The sequence below is a fragment of the Hirundo rustica genome, chromosome 23 (genome assembly GCF_015227805.2).
Source record: "Hirundo rustica isolate bHirRus1 chromosome 23, bHirRus1.pri.v3, whole genome shotgun sequence".
Lineage (NCBI taxonomy): Eukaryota > Metazoa > Chordata > Aves > Passeriformes > Hirundinidae > Hirundo > Hirundo rustica.
Window position 1 is genome coordinate 5,820,072 of NC_053472.1, and position 18,244 is coordinate 5,838,315.

Sequence of the window (18,244 nt, forward strand, 5' to 3'; positions counted from 1 at the left end):
AAGCCATCCCGGCTCCACCACAGCACCTCCCGCTCCAGGGGTGCCCAGGGAGGTGCCAGCAGCCCTGGCACAGGCTCTGGTGCAGCAGTTCAGGACGTCCCTGGATGCAGGTGCCAAGAACCTCAGCGCAGGCAGAGGCGAGCCCCCGACGCTGCTGCCCTCGTCCCCACACTTGTCCTTTGTGCTGAGGAGCTCTGACGGCATGATCTGCCTGCAGCCCGTGCAGGATTCCCCTCTCCCCTCGGAATTCCCGAATTCCAGTGTTGGGGGGCTGCTTTCCGTCCAGCAAATCCTGGCAGCACCCAATTCCTCGGCGCTGGACCTTGCAAACCTCCACCTGAGCCCGTCCAGCCTGGTCCTGGTCAGGCCTGTGTTCGTCCTGCTGCCCAGTGACAGAGCGCACCCACAGGCGCTGCCCTCTCCTCAGGGTGACCTCAGCATGGCCCACCCGGCCACAGGGCTGGGGACAGCTGGGGGCAGCCAGGGTACCCCAGCGAGGACCAGTCCCTCTCATCCCACTGGGAAATCCGTGGGAGCTGAGACTGCCCTGCCCGCTGTGCCCAAGCAGCCAACAGAGAGAGAAAAGGCCAATCCTGAGCCAGAGCCGGCTCCTGCCGTTCCCACAGCGCTCAGGGGCTTGTCCCCAGCTGTCCCCTCAGCCCCAGGCCGTGTGCTGGAGCTCGGGATGAGCCCCACAGCGCAGAGCACGCCCGGGCTGCCCGAGGAGATGCAGATCCCTGCTGCCCATCCCCAGCAGAGCACGGGCACCGCTTTGTTTTCCCTGGCAGCAGAGCCTGGCGCCTCCCCCGTGCCACCAGAGCCGCTGTCCCCCCAGAGCCTCCGATCATCCCCCAGAGTGTATTCCACCACTGAGAGGCCGCAGTCTTCACCTGGAGCTCCTTTCCTGCCGGCAAAGGGACCCCGTGGTTCCCCCGAGCCTGCCCAGCCTGGGAGCAGCTCAGGGGCAGCAGGGCAGGTGGGCTCAGTGCCCACCCCCAGCGCAGCCCGTGCCCCCTGCACGGGGTGTTTGCCCCCCGAGCCCCTGCCCAGGGCACTCCCCAGCACCAAACCCCTGCAGCCCACCCCTGAGAGGCTCCCAGGCACCGAGCTCCTGCCAGCTCCAGGTGTTCCCAGCACCTCCTTCGTGCTTCCAGCTGGGAAGGAGCGCAGCGATCCCACCGTGGGCAGCACAGCCCGGCCTGGGGTCCCTGTGCCTGCCACAGCAGCTCGGACCCCCATCCCTGCTGGAAAACCTCGTCTCACTCAACGCTGGGAGCTGGAACTCACCCCCAGTGTGCCTCAGCCCTTTATAACCACACGGAGACCAACACCGGCACCAGGGCAGGCTCCGTTTTCCACAGAGGTCCAAAGGAAAATGATTTCTGGGAGTGTTCTGGCTGTGGTGAGCCCTGCAGTGGTGTCTGCCAGCTCTCCTGCCCCAGCTCCCGCTGAGCTCTCCCAGGCCAGCACGGGACAAAGCACAGGGCCCACCGGAACCAGCAGCAGCGCAGGAAGGACGGGAGCTGCTAAATCCCTGGGCACCAGCGCGTCTCCACGGGCCGTGTCCGGCTCAGGGACACCACAGCCCCCCTCAGCAGCCCTGGGTTTAACCCCAGCCCGGGCAGCCGTGTCCACAGGGGCTGTCCCTGCCCTGGGGGGACACCCCGGAGCGGCACAGGGCACGGCCCAGGCTGCAGCAGCGGGCTCCGCTGTCCCTGCAGCCCCGGGGCACGGTGTCACCGCTCCGCCCCGAGAGCTGCCCCCGCTGCCCGCCCCAGCCCTGCCGCCGGACCCACGCGCGGCGCTGAACCGCTCGGGGCTGCTCCCTGCAGCACAGGGGGACCCGGAGGGGGCAGCAGGGGGAGAGGCAGCACCCACCAGGCTGCTGCTGACACGGGCACCAGCGTCTGCTGCACAGCCGGCATCACACAGACTGGAGGAGGTGTCCCACCTTCTGGAGAACGTATCCCAGCCTCTGAATGAGGTATCTCACCCTCTGGAGAATATATCCTACCCTCTGGAGAAGGTGTCCCAACCTTTGGAGAAGGTGCCCCACCCTTTGGAGAACATATCCCACTCTCTGGAGAACATATCCCACCCTCTGGAGAATGTATCTCACCCTTTGGAGAATATATCCCACCCTCTGGAGAACGTATCCCACCCTCCGGAGAACGTATCCCACCCTTTGGAGAACATATCCCACCCTCTGCAGAATGGATCCCACCCTTTGCATGAGGTGTCCCACCCTCTGGAGAACATATCCTACCCTTTGGATGAGGTATCCCACACTTTGGAGAATGTACCCCACCCTCTGGAGGTGTCCCACCCTCTGGAGAATGTATCCCACCCTCTGGAGGAGATGTTCCACCCTCTGGACAAGGTATCCCACCCTCTGGAGGAGGCATCCCACCCTCTGGAGAAGGTATCCCATCTTTTGGAGAATGTATCCCACCCTCTGCAGAATGTATTCCAGCCTTTGGAGGTGTCCCACTCTCTGGAGAACATATCCCAGCCTCTGGAGGATGTATCCCACTCTCTGGAGAACATATTCTACCCTCTGGAGGAGGTATCCCAGCCTCTGGAGGTGTCCCACCCTCTGGAGAACGTATCTCACCCTCTGGAGGAGGTGTCCCACCCTCTGGAGAACGCATCTCACCCTCTGGAGGAGGAATCCCATCCTTTGGATGAGGTGTCCCACCCTCTGGGGAACGTATCTCACCCTCTGGAGGAGGATGCCCTGGAACTGGGCCCTGGTCACTCCAGCCCTGTCCCTGCTAATGGGCTCGTTAATCAGGGCACTAATGAGCTGCTCCCGGCCAGGGACCCCACCCGTGTCCCCCCCGAGAGCCCCCGGCAGCCCCCCGGCAGCCCCGGGCAGCCCTGGCCGGATGCTGCGGGCACTGCCTCAGCGCAGGGGCTGCTGCTGAGCACGGAGGAGGCAGAGGAGGAGGGCAGGACCAGCGAGGCGACAGACGGAGCGGCTGAAGGCTCGGGGACAGCGGTGACACCGCAGCCCGGAGCCCCGCGGAGCGACTGGCACCAGAGGAGGGAGCTGCGCTCGGAGGTCACCGCGCTGGACGGGCAAGTACCCCCGCGGCTGCCCGGGTGCTTTGGGTGCTGCCGCTGCAGCCCGCCTGGCTTCTATCCCATTCCATCCCATTCCATCCCATCCCATTCCAACCCATCCCCTTTCCTCCCTTTTTCCCCAGCCTGGCCGTGGTGAGCGACGCGTGCGGCTCCGGGAATCACTCGGTGCGGCTGAGCCTGAGCCCCGCAGGGGACACCGCGCCCGGGACCGCCGGCTCCGAGCCCTCCCACGACACCTTCGTGGCTCTGCTGGCCCTGCAGAGCAACGGCAGCCGGGCCCTGCTCCACATCCACTCGTGCTGCGTGAGCCCCTCCGCCAGCCCCGGGGCTGCGGGGGCGCAGTGCTGCCTCTTCCGCAGGTGGGAATGGGGAAAATCCCCTCTCGTTCAGGATTGATGGAAATGAACCTTCCCCGGGTGCTGTCGCAGGCGTACAGCATCCCCTCCCGGCCGGGTGGCACATCCCGGTGCCAGCCAGGCTTCCCCACACCCCCATTCCAGCGTCTGGAGGAGGAATCCCACCCTCTGGAGGTGTCCCACCCTCTGGAGGTGTCCCACCCTCCGCCCGAGGCCAGGGAAACAGGAGGATTCATTACCCGGGGTTTGTAAACCCACCGGGGTGTGAAATGTGTGCTCCAGGCAGCTCAGGGCTTGATGGGCACCCTGCAGCAGAACCGATCTCCCAAAACACCTCTGCTGCTCTCCGAGCAGGGCAGGCGCAGCCCGGGATGCTGATGCTTTGTGGATTTTCCCGTCTCTGGGGTGAGGATGCAGGGGTGTGGTGTGGGGTTTGAGCAGAGCTGTGCCAGCGGATCCTGCAGTGGTCAGGGAGAGCTGGGATCTGGAGCTGTTTGCTGTTTGTCCCCGCCAGGCTGCCCTGGGAGTGCAGACACATCCAGCCGCTGAAGGGTGGCAGCTCCAGGGCCGCCAGCTTCTCCATCCAGCTGTTCCAGATGCTGAACCAGTCCGTGGCCTACCTGCACTGCCAGCTGAGGGTGTGCCTGCCGGGCCAGCCGGGATGTGAGCAGGTACTGAGGGTGCCTCTGTCCCCGCAGCGCTCAGCAGGGATTTGGGGCTTCCCAAGTCTCACACCAGGACTTGGTTCACACCAAGGTCACCCCGTGGCCACCCAATCCTCTGTTAAAGTCCAGGAGAGGAGTTCATGGGGGCAATCATTGGAAAACCCCAAGGAAAGGGAATTAGGGAATCAAGATTAAGTGTGTGCTGGTCCAAGGGTTGGCAATTCCCCTTCTGGAATGAGGGAGGAGTCTTCTCCCCCTTTTGCCCCAGGAGCCGAGGTTCTGTTCAGGACACTTCCAGGTGTTTTCCATGTCTTTCCCAGGACTGCTTGGAAAGTGTGGAGCCCCTTCCCCAGCCCAGTGACAGGACCAGCCATGGAAACCCGCACAGCCTGGTCTCCCTGGGGCCCGTCTGGAGGATGAACAACAGGTTTCTGTACAAGCCAGTGGAAGGTGGGGCTCTCCTGGTTTTATTTCCCTCGCAGAGGTTTTTGCTCAGCTTTTGCTGCTGCAGGAAAACCAGCGCATTTTTAATAACTGCCTTGATTAGATTATATCCCAACAACTCCTCGCCTTTGCTTTGGCCTCCCTGGATCCCAGATGTGGGGGTTAATCAGTGTCACATCCATCAAAGCTCCAGCCAGGGACACAGCCAGATGAACCCCGGGAAGGAACTGAAGTTTTAGGAGGAGGAAAGGGGTGAAAAATGACTCAGAAAGTTCTCTGCCTGTAAAGAACTGCAGCATTTTGGTGCAGAATGAGGTTGTCCACAGGTCAGGAGTGCTCATAGGTGAAATACAGAAGCTGGCTAATGTTAATTAAATGTTTATAGCTATTAGGAAAGAGCGACACCGAGCTGCTAAAACATGAGAGACTTCTCAAAACCCGCCGGCACCATCCCTAGCTGCTCGTGTCTTTATTTGTTCGTGCCAAGAACATTTCTCACTGCTCCATTCCCTCCCTGTGTGTGCAGGTGCCGGTCCTGCCGTGCTGCTGCCCGTCCTGCTGGGATCCCTCACCGGCTGCGCTGTCCTGGGCAGCGCGTTCATGGGGCTGTGGCTGCGCCACCGGCACAGAGCCAAGCCCAGCCGACACCTCCTGCCTGGGGAATTCCACGGGCTGTGATCCCCTCCAGCTCCCCCAGCCACCAGAGAAGCAGCTGGAATTGCTTTGCTTCTGTAGAGCTTCTGCTGAGCCAGGGAGCAGGAGATGCCACCTCTGCTCCCAGCCCGCCTCTCCTTCCTTCCCTCCTTCCTTCCTTTCCTTCTGCACCAGCGGCTCCACGAAGTGCAGGGTAGAGAAGGAATCTGTGCAGTGCTGCAGCTGCCAGGGACAGCAGAGCTGAGAGCCCAGCACAGGCTGGGCACAGAAATGGGGAAGCCGAGAGGAGATCGGGGGGCAGAAGAGCCCAGTGGAAGCAGGGCTGTGCGCTAGAGCCAGCCACCAGGGAGAAGTGGAGGGGAAATGATGGAATTGGGCGTGGGGACAGGACCCAAGAGCTCCGGAGCTGTGTCCCCTCAGCTTTACAGCTTTTCTCATCCCCCAGGAGCCAAACCCCTTCCTCCTTTCCTTCAGTCCTGTTGCTGTTCCCTCCAACAAGTCCCCACTAAGGGCCAGAGGACTCCAGCACCAGACTGGGATCTGCTGGAAGGCACTGGGAGAACGCATCCACAGCGTGGGGGATACAGACAGGGCTCCCCTGGGGGCACGCTGGGGTTGAGGGCAGAGCCCCCTCCAGCCCCACATCCCCCTGTCCCGGAGGAGCTGGGGCTGCTCCATCCTGTCCAGGACCTCCTGCAGCAGCTGCTGGTGGAGAAGAACTGAGCGACCTCGTGGGGAGTGGCAGGAGCTGCAGCACCGTGAGAGAGAGCAGGGAAAGGCACCAGCGGGGAGGGACCCGCCTGTGCCGGGGGTGAACACGGCTGTTCCTGCCCTCAGAGCTGCGGCGTTCCCGAGCTGCCTGCCCAGAAACGCGCCTGGAAGATGCGGGGAGGGAGAGGAGCAGCAGCTCTGCCCCGCTGCAGCCGCGGACTGAGTGTTCCCCCGGTGCCTCCCCTCGCCCTGAACTCTGGAATAAACCTGAGCATCGCAGTGTTTGTCTGGTCTGTGCCTGTCCCTGAGGGAGTGGGGTCCCTGGTCCTCAGCTCCAAAATTGTTTCAGCAGGCAGGAGGGGAGGGGAGCAGGGTGGGGAGTTCCTGGGCAGTGCCAGGGAATTGGCAGCAATCACCTTCTAATTGGGTTTTTTTCTCCCTAAAAGGCTGCACAGCTTTTTTTTCCCTTTTTTCCCCCTCCTTTCCTTAAAAGAAGGGAGCCCACTGCCAGAGCCCCTCGTGTCAGTGCAACAGAAGTAACTCACGTTTCCACCTGGGTCAGGCTGCCTCCGAGGATTTCCTCAAGATTCTGCCACAGAACTAAAAATCCCAGGTCAAGGCTTCCTGGCAGTGAGACAACTAACCCGCAGCAGTGCTAATTATTATTTGTATGGCAGTAGCACTGAGGAAATCAGCACCAGCTTGTATTTGACACCGAGCTACCTCCAGGGAGAGCTGAGGCATTAAAGACGCGAATGCACAAGATCCAGTCAGGAGTTTTTAAACTCCTTCCCAGCCCTGTGCGCTGCTCACACGGTGAGGGTTAAACTGCTCTGACCAGGTTTCGTTCCTCCAAACACCCATTTCCAGGGATTTGACCGCAGATTTTATTTTATCCCTGAGGGAACTGCTCTGCTTTGCCACATTTCAGGTATTTCTGCTGAGGTTTCTTTCTCAGTCTCACACACTCTTGTACTGGTTCTGGTTGTTTGGGGGGGTTTTCCTGTTCTTTATCTTTCTGGGATGTTTTCCACCTCTCCATCAAGCTTGTTTTGGGGTTATTTTTTAACTCAAGTTTTTAATCTTTCTGGGGTGTTTTCCACCTCCCCATCCAGCCACTTCTGTTTTTTTTTTTAATTCAGTTTTTCATCTTTCTGGGGTGTTTTCCACCTCTCTATCCAGCCACTTCTGGATATATTTTTTCCCTCTGTTCCTTCTGGAGTGTTTCCCACGTCTCTCGTGTACAATTCTCCCTCGTGGATTTCCCTGTTCCCTTCAAGCCCCACTTCCCCTCCTTCAGGTGAGGAATCCCACCCTCAGCACCGATCAGTCCCTGAAGGGTTCTTCTCTCCATTGTTTCCCACCCGGGAATTCCTTGAGGATTTGCCCATCCAGTGCTGGATAAGAGGGAGCAGAGCCCCATTCCCAGGCTCCTGCGTGACCTGCAGGCAGCGACACCGAGGATGCAACGACGCCGAGGATGCAGCGACGCCGAGGATCCACCTCTTGGCGGATCAGCAGCTGACAGGAGGTGCCAGGATTCCCCTCAGGTGGATCGGCACCTCCCAGGGCAGGGCAGGAGCAGCTCCTGCGTGCCTCCGCAGCACGGAGCAGGCTGCCAGCTGTGCCATGAGCGCGGAGCGGGGCCGGCCCCTGGGCAGCCTGACCGTGTTCAGCAAGGAGGATTTCGAGGATGGCTGGCTCCGGGTGGCCAGCGGGGGCTTTGGCCACGTGTACCAGGTGAAGCACAGGAGGTGGAGGACGGTCTATGCCGTGAAGTGCTCCCCGTTCCTGCTGCAGGACTCCGGCGCGGACAGGTAACCCCAGCCCCGCTCTCTGCCCGTCCCAGACGGATGGGTCTGGGTGGATTTGGATTTGGATTTGGAGCCTTCCCGGAATGGATCTGGGGATGGAACTCTGCAGGGAAGAGCTTCTGCTGCTTGGGAAGACGAGGGTTGGGTGCCCAAAGGTGCTCTGGTTTCTGCCTTGCCCTGTCCCGTGTGTGGATGAGCAAAGGGACACAAGGAACACGGGGAACAGAACAGGGCTGAAACCTGGGGCCGAGCACCTTAAACATGGATAAAAGCAGCCTGGTGCCTGGTTCGCTGCTTCCACTGGACACTGGGGCTGATGTGAATCAATCAAACCGAATTGATCACCAGAATCCCCAGGTTTAAAGACGCGGGGCAGAGGATTTACAGCGGGTTTTGCTGCCCGGCTCCTGTAGCCTCCAGACATCTCTTTCCCCTCTGCTTCCTGCTGTGTCTCTCACCTGCAGAGACTCTTCTGGTGCCCACCTCATGTCTGGAGATGGAGCAGGGCCAGGTGATCAAACCACTGCTGATAACACATCCCATACAGGCAGAGCTTGTGGGAAAACAGCAGAGTCAATGGAGTGATTTAGCTGAAAATTTGATTCCTTTCAATTTGGAAGGATCCTGCCTGGATAAAAATCTCACTCTCATGTGATTTCTTGTTACTGACAACAACTGAGTTCAGGATGAGCAGTGACTGTCCTCAGTTTGCTCTGCAGATATTGCATTTGTATTTTGTTCTCTTATGGAGGGGGAAAAAAAAGTCAAATAATCAATTTTACTTCTGTGTCTTATCAATTGTGGTAAAAATACCTGAGATGACTCAAGCCAGGGGTAGGTCTCACCGGGAGGAGCCTGCTAGAGGAAGTCTGGCGGGAGATTTTGCTTGGCTGAACAATTGAGATCAATTTTAGATCAATTCTGCTTGGCTGAACCATTTTAGATCAGTTACTGGCCTGGCCTGGTTGCTGGCAGCTCAGCTCCATTCCCAGGGTGTGCTTTTTAAAGGCACTCCTGGCACTTTGCTGCTTGGCTGCTCCCGAGGCACCCCGGGCACCCCAAACCCGTTCAGCAGGTCGGGAGAGGTGAAACTTTGGAGAATTTGGAGGAACAGGTCTGCCAGAGCTGGCAGCCAGGAGCAGACGTGCCCGGGATGCCCCTGGGAGCAGAGTCACCGTGCCCAGGGACAGGAGCTGCGGGCACAGGCGGAGCTGCGGGAGCGGCCAAGGCGTGACACGGAGCTGTGCCTGCTCCTGGCATCCTGCTGCCAGGGAAACACCGGGAATTTTAGGGGATCACAGAGTGCTTTGGGTTGGGAGGAGCCTTAAAGCTCATTCTGTCCCTGCCGAGGCGCCTTCCACCATCCCAGGCTGCTCCAGCCTCGCCTTGGGCACTTCCAGGGATGGGGCAGCCTCTGGGAATTCCATCGCAGCCCCTCCCCACCCACTCAGGGGAGGATTCCTCGCCAGTCTCCCATCTCACCCTGCCCTGTGGCAGCCGAAAGCCGTCTCACCACAGTGACAGGCTCTCTGTCGCCACTGCCACGGGTTGAAATAAGCACGGAGTTTTTCATCTCTTTCCCTGTGGTGGCTGATTTTGCCCAAATAAACCTCAGCTCGTTTTGAGGAGTCACAGCACCTTCCATGTCAGATTTTAGTCTGCAAAAGAGCACTGTGTGGCTGCATTATCATGAACTCAAGGGGAATTTGGGATGAATTGTTTTGGGGTAGGCAATCCTCAGAAAGGCTGGGTGTCACTAAGTTACTACAGAGTTACTGAGCCTGTGAATCAACTGATAAAATTTCTTGCTCCCACTGGGTTTTTGTTTTGTTTGGTTTGGGTTGGGTTTTTTTTTGTTTTGTTTTTTTTACTTTTTATTCTCAATTTTCCAGGACCAGCATGAACTGTCTGATGGAGGAGGCAAGCAAGATGGAGAAAATCAAATTCCAGCACATCGTCACCATCTACGGGGTGTGCAACAGCCCCCTGGGGATAGTGATGGAATACATGGCCAGGGGCTCCTTGGAGAGAATCCTTCCCACCCACAGAATGTCCTGGCAGCTGAAATTCCGGGTGATCCACGAGATGGGCTTGGCCATGAATTTCCTGCACAGCATGAGCCCTCCTCTGCTGCACTTGGATCTGAAGCCAGGGAACGTCCTCCTGGATGGGAACATGCACGTCAAGGTACGGCCTCGGCGCTGCCTTGGTTATTGCTCGAGCAGGAGCGAGGTTAGCTCTGCCGAGCGAGTCCGGGACCCCGCTCAGTCAGGTTCTTCGCGAGCACCCCCTGAAGGATTGACCTGGGGGGCGTTTAACGAGCGGCTGGTGAGCAAATTACACGGTGTTCTCCAGATCACGCAGGCACTCCGGGCCAGCACTGCGAATTTAAGCTGGACTCAGCGGCTGCAGCTTGTCAGGCTTTTATCGAGTCCCAGCTGCTCACAGCCCCTCCTGACCCCGATCCCAAAGGACGTGGGGATGTCCGGGTGACAGCAGGAGGAGTGAGCGTGAGAATTTTGGGGCAGTTTCCCTGCTTCTGCTTGCAGATCTCCGACTTTGGGCTGTCCAAGTGGATGGAGCAGTCCAGCAGGATGCAGTACATCGAGAGCTCAGCTCTGAGGGGCACCCTGAGCTACATCCCCCCCGAAATGTTCCTGCAGAACAGCAAACCCCCTGGGATCAAGTACGACGTGTACAGGTGAGGGCTGAGCCAGGGCACTCGGGGCTGGCCCCGGGCTCTGGCACACAGCAGGGGGGGCTCAGTTGGTTTAAATTCTGATTTCCTGCCTCAGAGAACGCAGGGAGCACACTGGGGTGCCCCAGCCTCAGTGGTGGAGGCTGAGAGGGAGGACAATCATCATCCCAATGCACCCTCCCAAGGGAGCTGCATGGCCCCAGGTGCCATCACAGCCTGTTCCTATAAAAACGAGTGAGGTCAGAGCCCAGAACTGCCAGTGCTGCTCTTTCATCTGTCGCTGCTGAGGCTGATTTTAAAACAATTCCAGTGTTGGCTTATCTGCCTCAGTGTTCAGCTTCATTTTGGTCAGGGACTGCTGGAGAAGAGATTTCAACTTGCCTTTTGTCCTTTTGGGCAAGGAGCTTCGCAGCACATCCGCACGAGCTCCGTGTCCCTGTCTGGAAATCCCTCAGCTCCTTTACAGCACAGAGTAACCCAAGGCAAGGGGGAAAGGATGATTTGCACGGCCACAGGAACTTGCAGGAGTCAAGGGCTCTAAACCCCAATGTGAATAAAGTGGGAAAAAAGGCACTGAGGGCCTGACTTTGACAGAAAAGGCTCCACAGCATGCATTCCCTGCACAGACCCTTTGGAGGGTGATGACCCCACTCTTAATGGGGCAGGGTCATAAGGCCTGACCCTTCTGGCCTGGGAAATGAAACCCTTCTGCTCTGGGAGGTGAAATCCTTCCCTTCCTGACCCTCTCATTTCCCAGGAAGGCAGAACCAAAGTGTGCATTTAATGTCCTCTCTTCTCCCGCAGCTTCGGGATCGTCATCTGGGAGGTCCTCATGCAGAAGAAACCTTACGCAGGTAAACGCAAGCCCTGCACCTGGGGGAGGCTGATCCCAGCCCTTTTCCCAGGGGATGCACCCAGAGCGTGCTGCCTCTCCCCAGGGGCCAACATGATGGCCATCATCGTGAAGGTGGCAGCGGGCAAGAGGCCGGGGCTGGAGCTCGTCAGGGACGACTGGCCCGGGGAGTGCCACCAGATGCTCGACCTGATGAAGAGGTGCTGGGACCAGGACCCCAAGCAGAGGCCAAGCTTTGCAGGTGGGGCTGGGCTGTGGGTTGGCCAAGGGTCAGCCCCACGGGGCGACGAGCTGGGGATACGTTTGTGTCCAGTTCTCCCAGTTCCATCTCCGAGGTTTGACAGCTTGGAGCCCTTTTGCTGTCACAAATCCCCCTCGTCCCTTTTCCCTCCCTTCCCACGTGGGTCCTGCTCTGCCCTGGCAGATATCCCTGTGGAGACAGACGTGCTGCTGGCGCTGATCCAGAGCCTGGTTCAGGACCCGGAGAACGAGCGCCTGGTCAGGAAGATGTCCCACAAACCGGCCCTCTCCAGGGGCCAGCAGGTGAGGGGAACCCCCCTGGGCTGCTCAGGAAACTCCACTGAGTCTGCTCCCTGCTCTTAGCGGGCTGTTTCCCCTCCCAAAGGTGCACCTCAGCACCTTCGCAGGGTGTCTGCACAGCCTGTGCCTCTGTAATTCATTTATGGGGATAGGGCACTTGCAAATTGATTAACAAATGCACTAAATGATAAATAGTCCAAGAGGAAAACTCTTTTCTGGACCTGCTCAGGTGAAGTGGGTTTATCAGGGTGGCTTCAGTCACTAAAGGAAACTCAAGGCAACACAGAATCACAGGGTTCTGTTTGTGGCACAAAACTGAGGGTGTTCCAGTTTGAACAACTCATACAGAAAAAAAAAAAATTGGGAAAAAAAAAAAAAAAAAAAAAAGAGAGAGAGAGAGGGAGAGAGAAAGAAAGTTTTAAATCCCCATGTTTCTCTGGCTAAGAAAAAAAGCCGGGCTTCTGGATAGTCACAATGTAATCCCAGCTACTGCAGTAATCATGCATAGAAAACAGGGAGAGATAGGAGCTGGGAATTATTGCTATTTAGAGGGTTTTGCCAAGCTTTGCAAGAAACCAGGGGCCTGAAGAGGTGGGGGCTTGGGGGTCCCCAAACAACAAAGGAAGTCATTTTGGGATGCTGCCATGCAGTCAGGAAGCAGACTATGTCTGTGTTTGGGAGCAAATGAGCACGAGGAGGAAAAGCTCATGGATATCCAGAGATCATCTGCACGCTCCCCTGTTCCTGCTGTGTCGTAATTGGCTTAGCTGAGTTTTGGGCGCAAAACCAGGATGGGGTAAAAAACTCTCAAATGATGACACTTTGTGCAAGCATTACAGAATGCAAATAAACATTTTGTCTTACCCTTTTTCTTTCCTCCTTTCTGAAAACAAGAGTGACAAAGAGGAGTTCGCCTTCCCCCGAGACACCAGGAGTGGGGGTAAGTAGAGGCCGGCTTTAGGATTGGAAATTAAAGAAAGAGAAGCGATAAAAGTTGTCTGTTTTGTTGTAGAAGGATGTGGCTCAGAAGGTTTTCCATGTGGGTGACATTTTAAGTTAAGGAGAATGAACTAATCAGGAAATAGATACTGTGAGAGAGAGGGCAAATGTCCCAGTGCATGTCCATTCCTTATCTCTCAAATGATTTCATTTCATGTCATTCTGCAAAGAATCACAAGCTCTCCCTCTCTGGAGGTCGTGAGTTCAATCCTCACATGGGGCACCATTAAATTGCGGGGGTTTTATCTTTTTTTCTTCTCTTAGAGCCGGGATTTAAGCGCCGGATGCAGTTTTTGTGTTCGGACTCTGTTAATTCTTACCTATAGCACAGTCTCACAGGTTGTGAGTTCTGCTAACAAGGTGAAAAATGTCTCTGTCTCTAACTCTTTGCAAGGTCTTTTAAGCGCTAATTACCCAATAACGAGGTGACACCTATACTGTTCATGCTTTTCACCCAATAACCAAACACCCCTGGTCTTCAATGCAGAATTTTTCATCCAATTACAAAAAACCACCCAAACCCATGAAGAAAAAGGTGAAAGAAGAAGAATCTAGCCACTTCCCCAAATCCTCCATCTTGCTTTATATATATTACCATATACCGAAACCTTAGACTCTATGTTTTGCACCCTGTGATATCACACAATTTATTCAAACTCCACACCCATAACCCCAGTGCTATCACCCAATTTTGGGAGCTGTTCCACGGCCTCAGGTCAAGCATAGTGCTTGCTTGCACCTGTCAGCACAGAAAGCCTGAAATCCTCGGCTTCCAGGCTTCCGACGTCCCTCGCCTCTCGGGAGTTTTTCACTCCTTTCTCCCCGTTTTGCATCCCTGCCTTTAGGAAAGGACCAGCAGGACGTTCCTGCCCTGCCTCCGCACGGGGAGGCCGGGGGCCCCGAGGAGCTGGCGCCCGAGGAGCCGGGCCGGCTGCAGGAGAACGGCCTGACGCTGCTGCACCTGACGGTGATGCAGGGCAACGCGGGCAAGGTGCGCTTCCTGCTGAGCTGCAGGGCCGGCGTCAACAGCGCGGCGGGCTGCGGCTGCACCCCGCTGCTCCTGGCCGTGCAGCGCCGGCTCCCCGAGATCTGCTCCGTCCTCATCGAGCACGGCGCCCACGTCAACGCGGCCGACGAGGACGGCTGGACCCCGCTGCACTTCGCCGCCCAGCACGGCGACGACAGGACGGTGCGGCTGCTGCTGGACCACCAGGCCCGCGTCGACGCCCAGGAGCGCGACGGCTGGACCCCGCTGCACCTGGCGGCCCAGAACAACTTCGAGAACGTGGCGCGGGTGCTGCTGTCCCGCCAGGCCGACTCCAACACGCAGGAGGTGGACGGCAAGACCGCCCTGCACGTGGCGGCCTGCTTCGGGCACGTGGGCCTGGTCAAGCTGCTGGCCAGCCAGGGAGCCGACCTGGAGAGGAAGCAGAAGAACCTCAGGACGCCGCTGCATGTGGCCGTGGAGAGGGGCAAGTTCCGGGTGGTGCAGTACCTGCTGAAGAACGGCATCTCCGTCAACAGCCTGGACCAGAACCACTACAGCGCCCTGCACCTGGCCGTGGTCAGGGGCAAGTACCTGATCTGCGAGAAACTCATCAAATACGGGGCCAACGTGGAGCTGAGGACGGACAAAGGCTGGACCCCCCTGCACCTGGCCTCCTTCAAGGGGCACGTCGAGATCATCCGGCTGCTGAAGGGCAGCCGCGCCCGGCTGGACGCCAAGGGCGGCATGGACTGGACGCCGCTGCACCTGGCCACGCGCTACGGGGACGAGGCGGTGGTCGGCGAGCTGCTGCGCTGCGGGGCCGACCCCAACACGGCCGAGAGGTCCCACTGGGCCCCCCTGCACTTCGCCGTGCTCAGGGGCTCCTTCCTCAGCGTCATCAACCTGCTGGAGTGCCGCGCCGACGTCAACGCCAGGAACAAGGTGGGCCGGACCCCGCTGCACCTGGCGGTGCTCAAGGGCAACATGGCCATCATCAAGACGCTGCTGAAGGCGGGGGCTCTGCTGGACGTGGAGGACATCACTGGGTGCACGGCCCTGCAGCTGGCGGTGAGGCACCAGCGGGAGAACGTCATCGCCCTGCTCCAGGGCAAGGAGTCCCCGGGGAGCAAACCTGGGAACAGGACTCTGGACGATGCCAAGGCTCCCAGGCCCAGGCTTATCCCAGGAAGGACGGATCTGTAAATTCGCCATCTCTGGAATTTGAGGCTTGAGCTTCCCCACATCAGGTGTGACGCCTTAAAGCACCTCCTCCTGTCACCTGGTGATTACAGGAAAATATTTCCCCTTTTTAAATGGAAGTTTTTAAGCGTGAACACCGAGAGAGTAAAAGAAAATGAAGGTATTTGATGACGAGTTCTTTTCCAAGCTCGTAGAATGTTTTGGCTTGGTGATACTTCAGGCAGTGCTTTCCTGCTGAATCCTTCCTGAGCAGGGATTTATGCAGCCCCTGTTCACGCAGGCAGTGCCGAAGCTGTGCACAGCGCACACACAGCTTTTATTGCTTTTATTCCATGTTTTCCTACAGAGAAAATTGGTGTAAAATGGCCCAGGCACAGGTGGGAATTGAATCGTGAGATTCTCACCTGCTGCTGGCACAGCAACGTGTCAGATTTCCTGACATCTCCTTTCTGTACGTAACGAGAATCAAATAAAACAAGGCAGGGAGGAATAATCACTGGTAGAGAGTATTGGAACGGATGCAGCACAGGGAACAGAAGTTCCAGAACAGTCATACACGAGATCTGGCTGCTTGCAGGTCAAGGTTCGAGTCGTGTCCCTGAGGGGGGAAACAATTCCCGGTCTCCTTCAGGAAGATGTCCCAGAGCTGTGAAAAACATCTTCCTGGTGGATGCGATTCCGTCGTGACAGCGAGCAGCACTGCGGCGCAGCTCTGACAGCCCTGCTGTGACTCCCCAGCGTCCCCAAACGCGCCTGCCGGGAGGATGGCTTGTCACGGCCTGGAGCTGGGAAGAGGCTGAAATAGAAACAAACAACCCCGGCTCTGCAGGAGAGCTGTTATTGCCTGACGACGTGAGATTAAACGGGTTAAAAAGCCCGGCCTCTGCTAATTTCGTTTTCATTTTATATTAACTTAAGGTATCGACGTGTATTGTATTCAAACCCGGTTTTTCACTCTGCTTTGGCACCAGAGCCTTCAGAAATCATTTAAAATAAATTGCAATGAAATGATTCATGTTTAACATTTGCCATTGGTGAAGTGGGGAGCTGGGCAGGCTATGAAATGAAACGCTGGTGATAATTTGGGTTGCAGGGAGTATAAAAACCGGAATTTTTATTGCAACCACCAAAAAAAAAAAACCCACCCAAAAACTTTGGCATTTCCCTGATTATCTGCTCTTGATATTCCCTAATTTTGTCCGAGGAGGAAAGGCCTGGCTGGAAGGAATTCTTGGGATGCTCAGACCTTCCTGTGCAGCTCCTTCCCTCAGCTTCAGCTGTATTGATTCAGCAAATGTCTCCCCTGCTCGGTGTCATTTGAAATATTTACCCAGGAAAAAAAGAAATCCAATTGCCACATAATTCAGCAGCTCCTTTCTGTCCCCGCTCCGGCAGAAAAACAAAACTCAGCTCGTATGTCATGGAATGTTCTCCACAAGAGCTTAATTAAATTTATAATGAAAATAACAGGGGATTAAGAAGGCACGAGGGAAATACATCGCTCTTGCAGAGCATTCCAGAGGTGATAGAAGCAATTTGCAGAGAAAATTACCTGTTTGCTGCTCAGTTTCTATAGAAATTAAATGAGTCTTTACAAACTCTGGCAAAGTGCATCCCAGCCTCCGCTTTGTGACTGTGCAACTTGCAGCTTATTTCTAAAATTATTCGCAGATCTCCATCCCCCCCGCCCCCCGCCGCTTTCTTTTTTCCCCTTTTTCAACTCCGTTTCAGTCTTTTGTCCCTGCTGATAAATCTGCTGCTGATTATCTCATGTTCTTACCCAAGAGCTGCCAAAGTTCACAGCCAAGGCAGCTCCTGGCAGGGCACGGAGCAGCAGCAGGGCAGAGATTTCCTAAACAGCTCGTTTAGATTCAAAAAGATCCAAACTGCTGACTTTTACACCTCAAAAACCGTGGTTTTAAGGTGCCCAGAGGTGCCTGGGTGAGCTGATTTTGGCAGGGAATTCTGTGGAATGACTCGGGAGTGCTGCCCTGAACATCCCTGTCCTGCAGCAGCTCCAGACATCCTGAGCCACGGGGGGAATCTTCAAACCCATTTCTCTTCAAAACTCGCAGAGAATCCCAGGGCGGTTTGGGCTGGTGCCTTGGTTAAGTTGGAGAACCAGAGGGGGAAATTGAAGGTCCCTTAAAGCCGATTTTGTTCCACCCCTGCTCCCTGCTGGAGTCACCCGAGCTGTGTAAATCCCCTCGGGCTGCCCGCATTCCCTCTCCATCATTTCTACCCGGGACATCCGCGGGGAAATGGACGGGATTTCCAGCCCCTCGCGTTCCCCACAAAAACAGCACACAGAGGAACTCAGGGTGAATCAATCAGCACAAGCAGGGGCCGGTTTCACGAGCAGAGAAACCTGCGGCTGCCATTGATTTCCTAAGTGCTCTCCCCGCGCTGGATCTGACTGAAATATCAATCCTCTGATGTAAAACTCCTTTGAAGGGGAGCTGCTTGCTGCCATCAAAACGTGGACATTTCAGTGAGAAGTGTGGCTCCTCTGTGAGGGAATGTTCACAGGAAAATGTTTGGAAGCGAAGCCGGTTAAATCCACGTTTTGCATTGCTCCTGCTTCCCAGCGCCCGCGATTTGTTTGTTTGGCAGTGCTGCAATTATGCAGATACGGGATTAAATTAAAATTAAAATAATGCTGCGTTTTAGAGGAAAAGAGATCTGAATAAATACAGCTTGTGGTGGGGAAAAAGAAAGAAAGAAAGAAAAAAACCTCCTTATTTTTAGCAGAAATCCTTGTTTTTTTCCATAGCCCCTTAGGTGTGGAAAATCAAGATGTTTCTGACAGCAGTGATGTGAATGTAGGAGGCAGTGATTTTAATGTAAGAAGGAATAGTGAATTCTCAGCGTTTCTTTTTCTTGCAAGGAGGTGGTTGTAGGCTCTGTGCTGTGGCAGACGTCAGTGTGAGACGTGCCTGGCTCCTGCTCAGCCCGGCAGAATTCACCCTGCTCCCTTCCCAGGCTATCCAGCTCCAGGGAAGGGCTCTGTCCCCTCCCTTTGCGCTAAAACCACGTTATCACCCCCAAAAAGCAGCTCCCCACCCCGTTCTATCAGTGCAGGTGTGAGCTCGGCTCCATTAGAGTAATGGGAAAAGGGAATCGAGGAGCGCTTGCTGTTTCCTCCTGGCAGGCGTCTCATCCCCGGCAAAGTTCCACATCTTTTGATCAGCTGCTGCTTTCCTCTCCTCTGGCTCGGGGCACAGCAGGGAACTCT

At 56.4% G+C, this 18,244-nt stretch overlaps 1 protein-coding gene across 1 annotated transcript; it reads left to right on the forward strand.

Moving 5' to 3' along the window:
• Nucleotides 1–7,546: 7,546 nt before the first annotated feature.
• On the forward strand, nt 7,547–15,012 carry ANKK1 (ankyrin repeat and kinase domain containing 1). Its single transcript, XM_040085193.1, has 8 exons — nt 7,547–7,734; nt 9,624–9,918; nt 10,281–10,432; nt 11,234–11,283; nt 11,368–11,523; nt 11,707–11,825; nt 12,717–12,762; nt 13,667–15,012. The coding sequence occupies exons 1-8, from the start codon at nt 7,547–7,549 to the stop codon at nt 15,010–15,012; spliced, it is 2,352 nt and encodes a 783-aa protein (XP_039941127.1).
• The last annotated feature ends 3,232 nt before the right edge of the window (nt 15,013–18,244 follow it).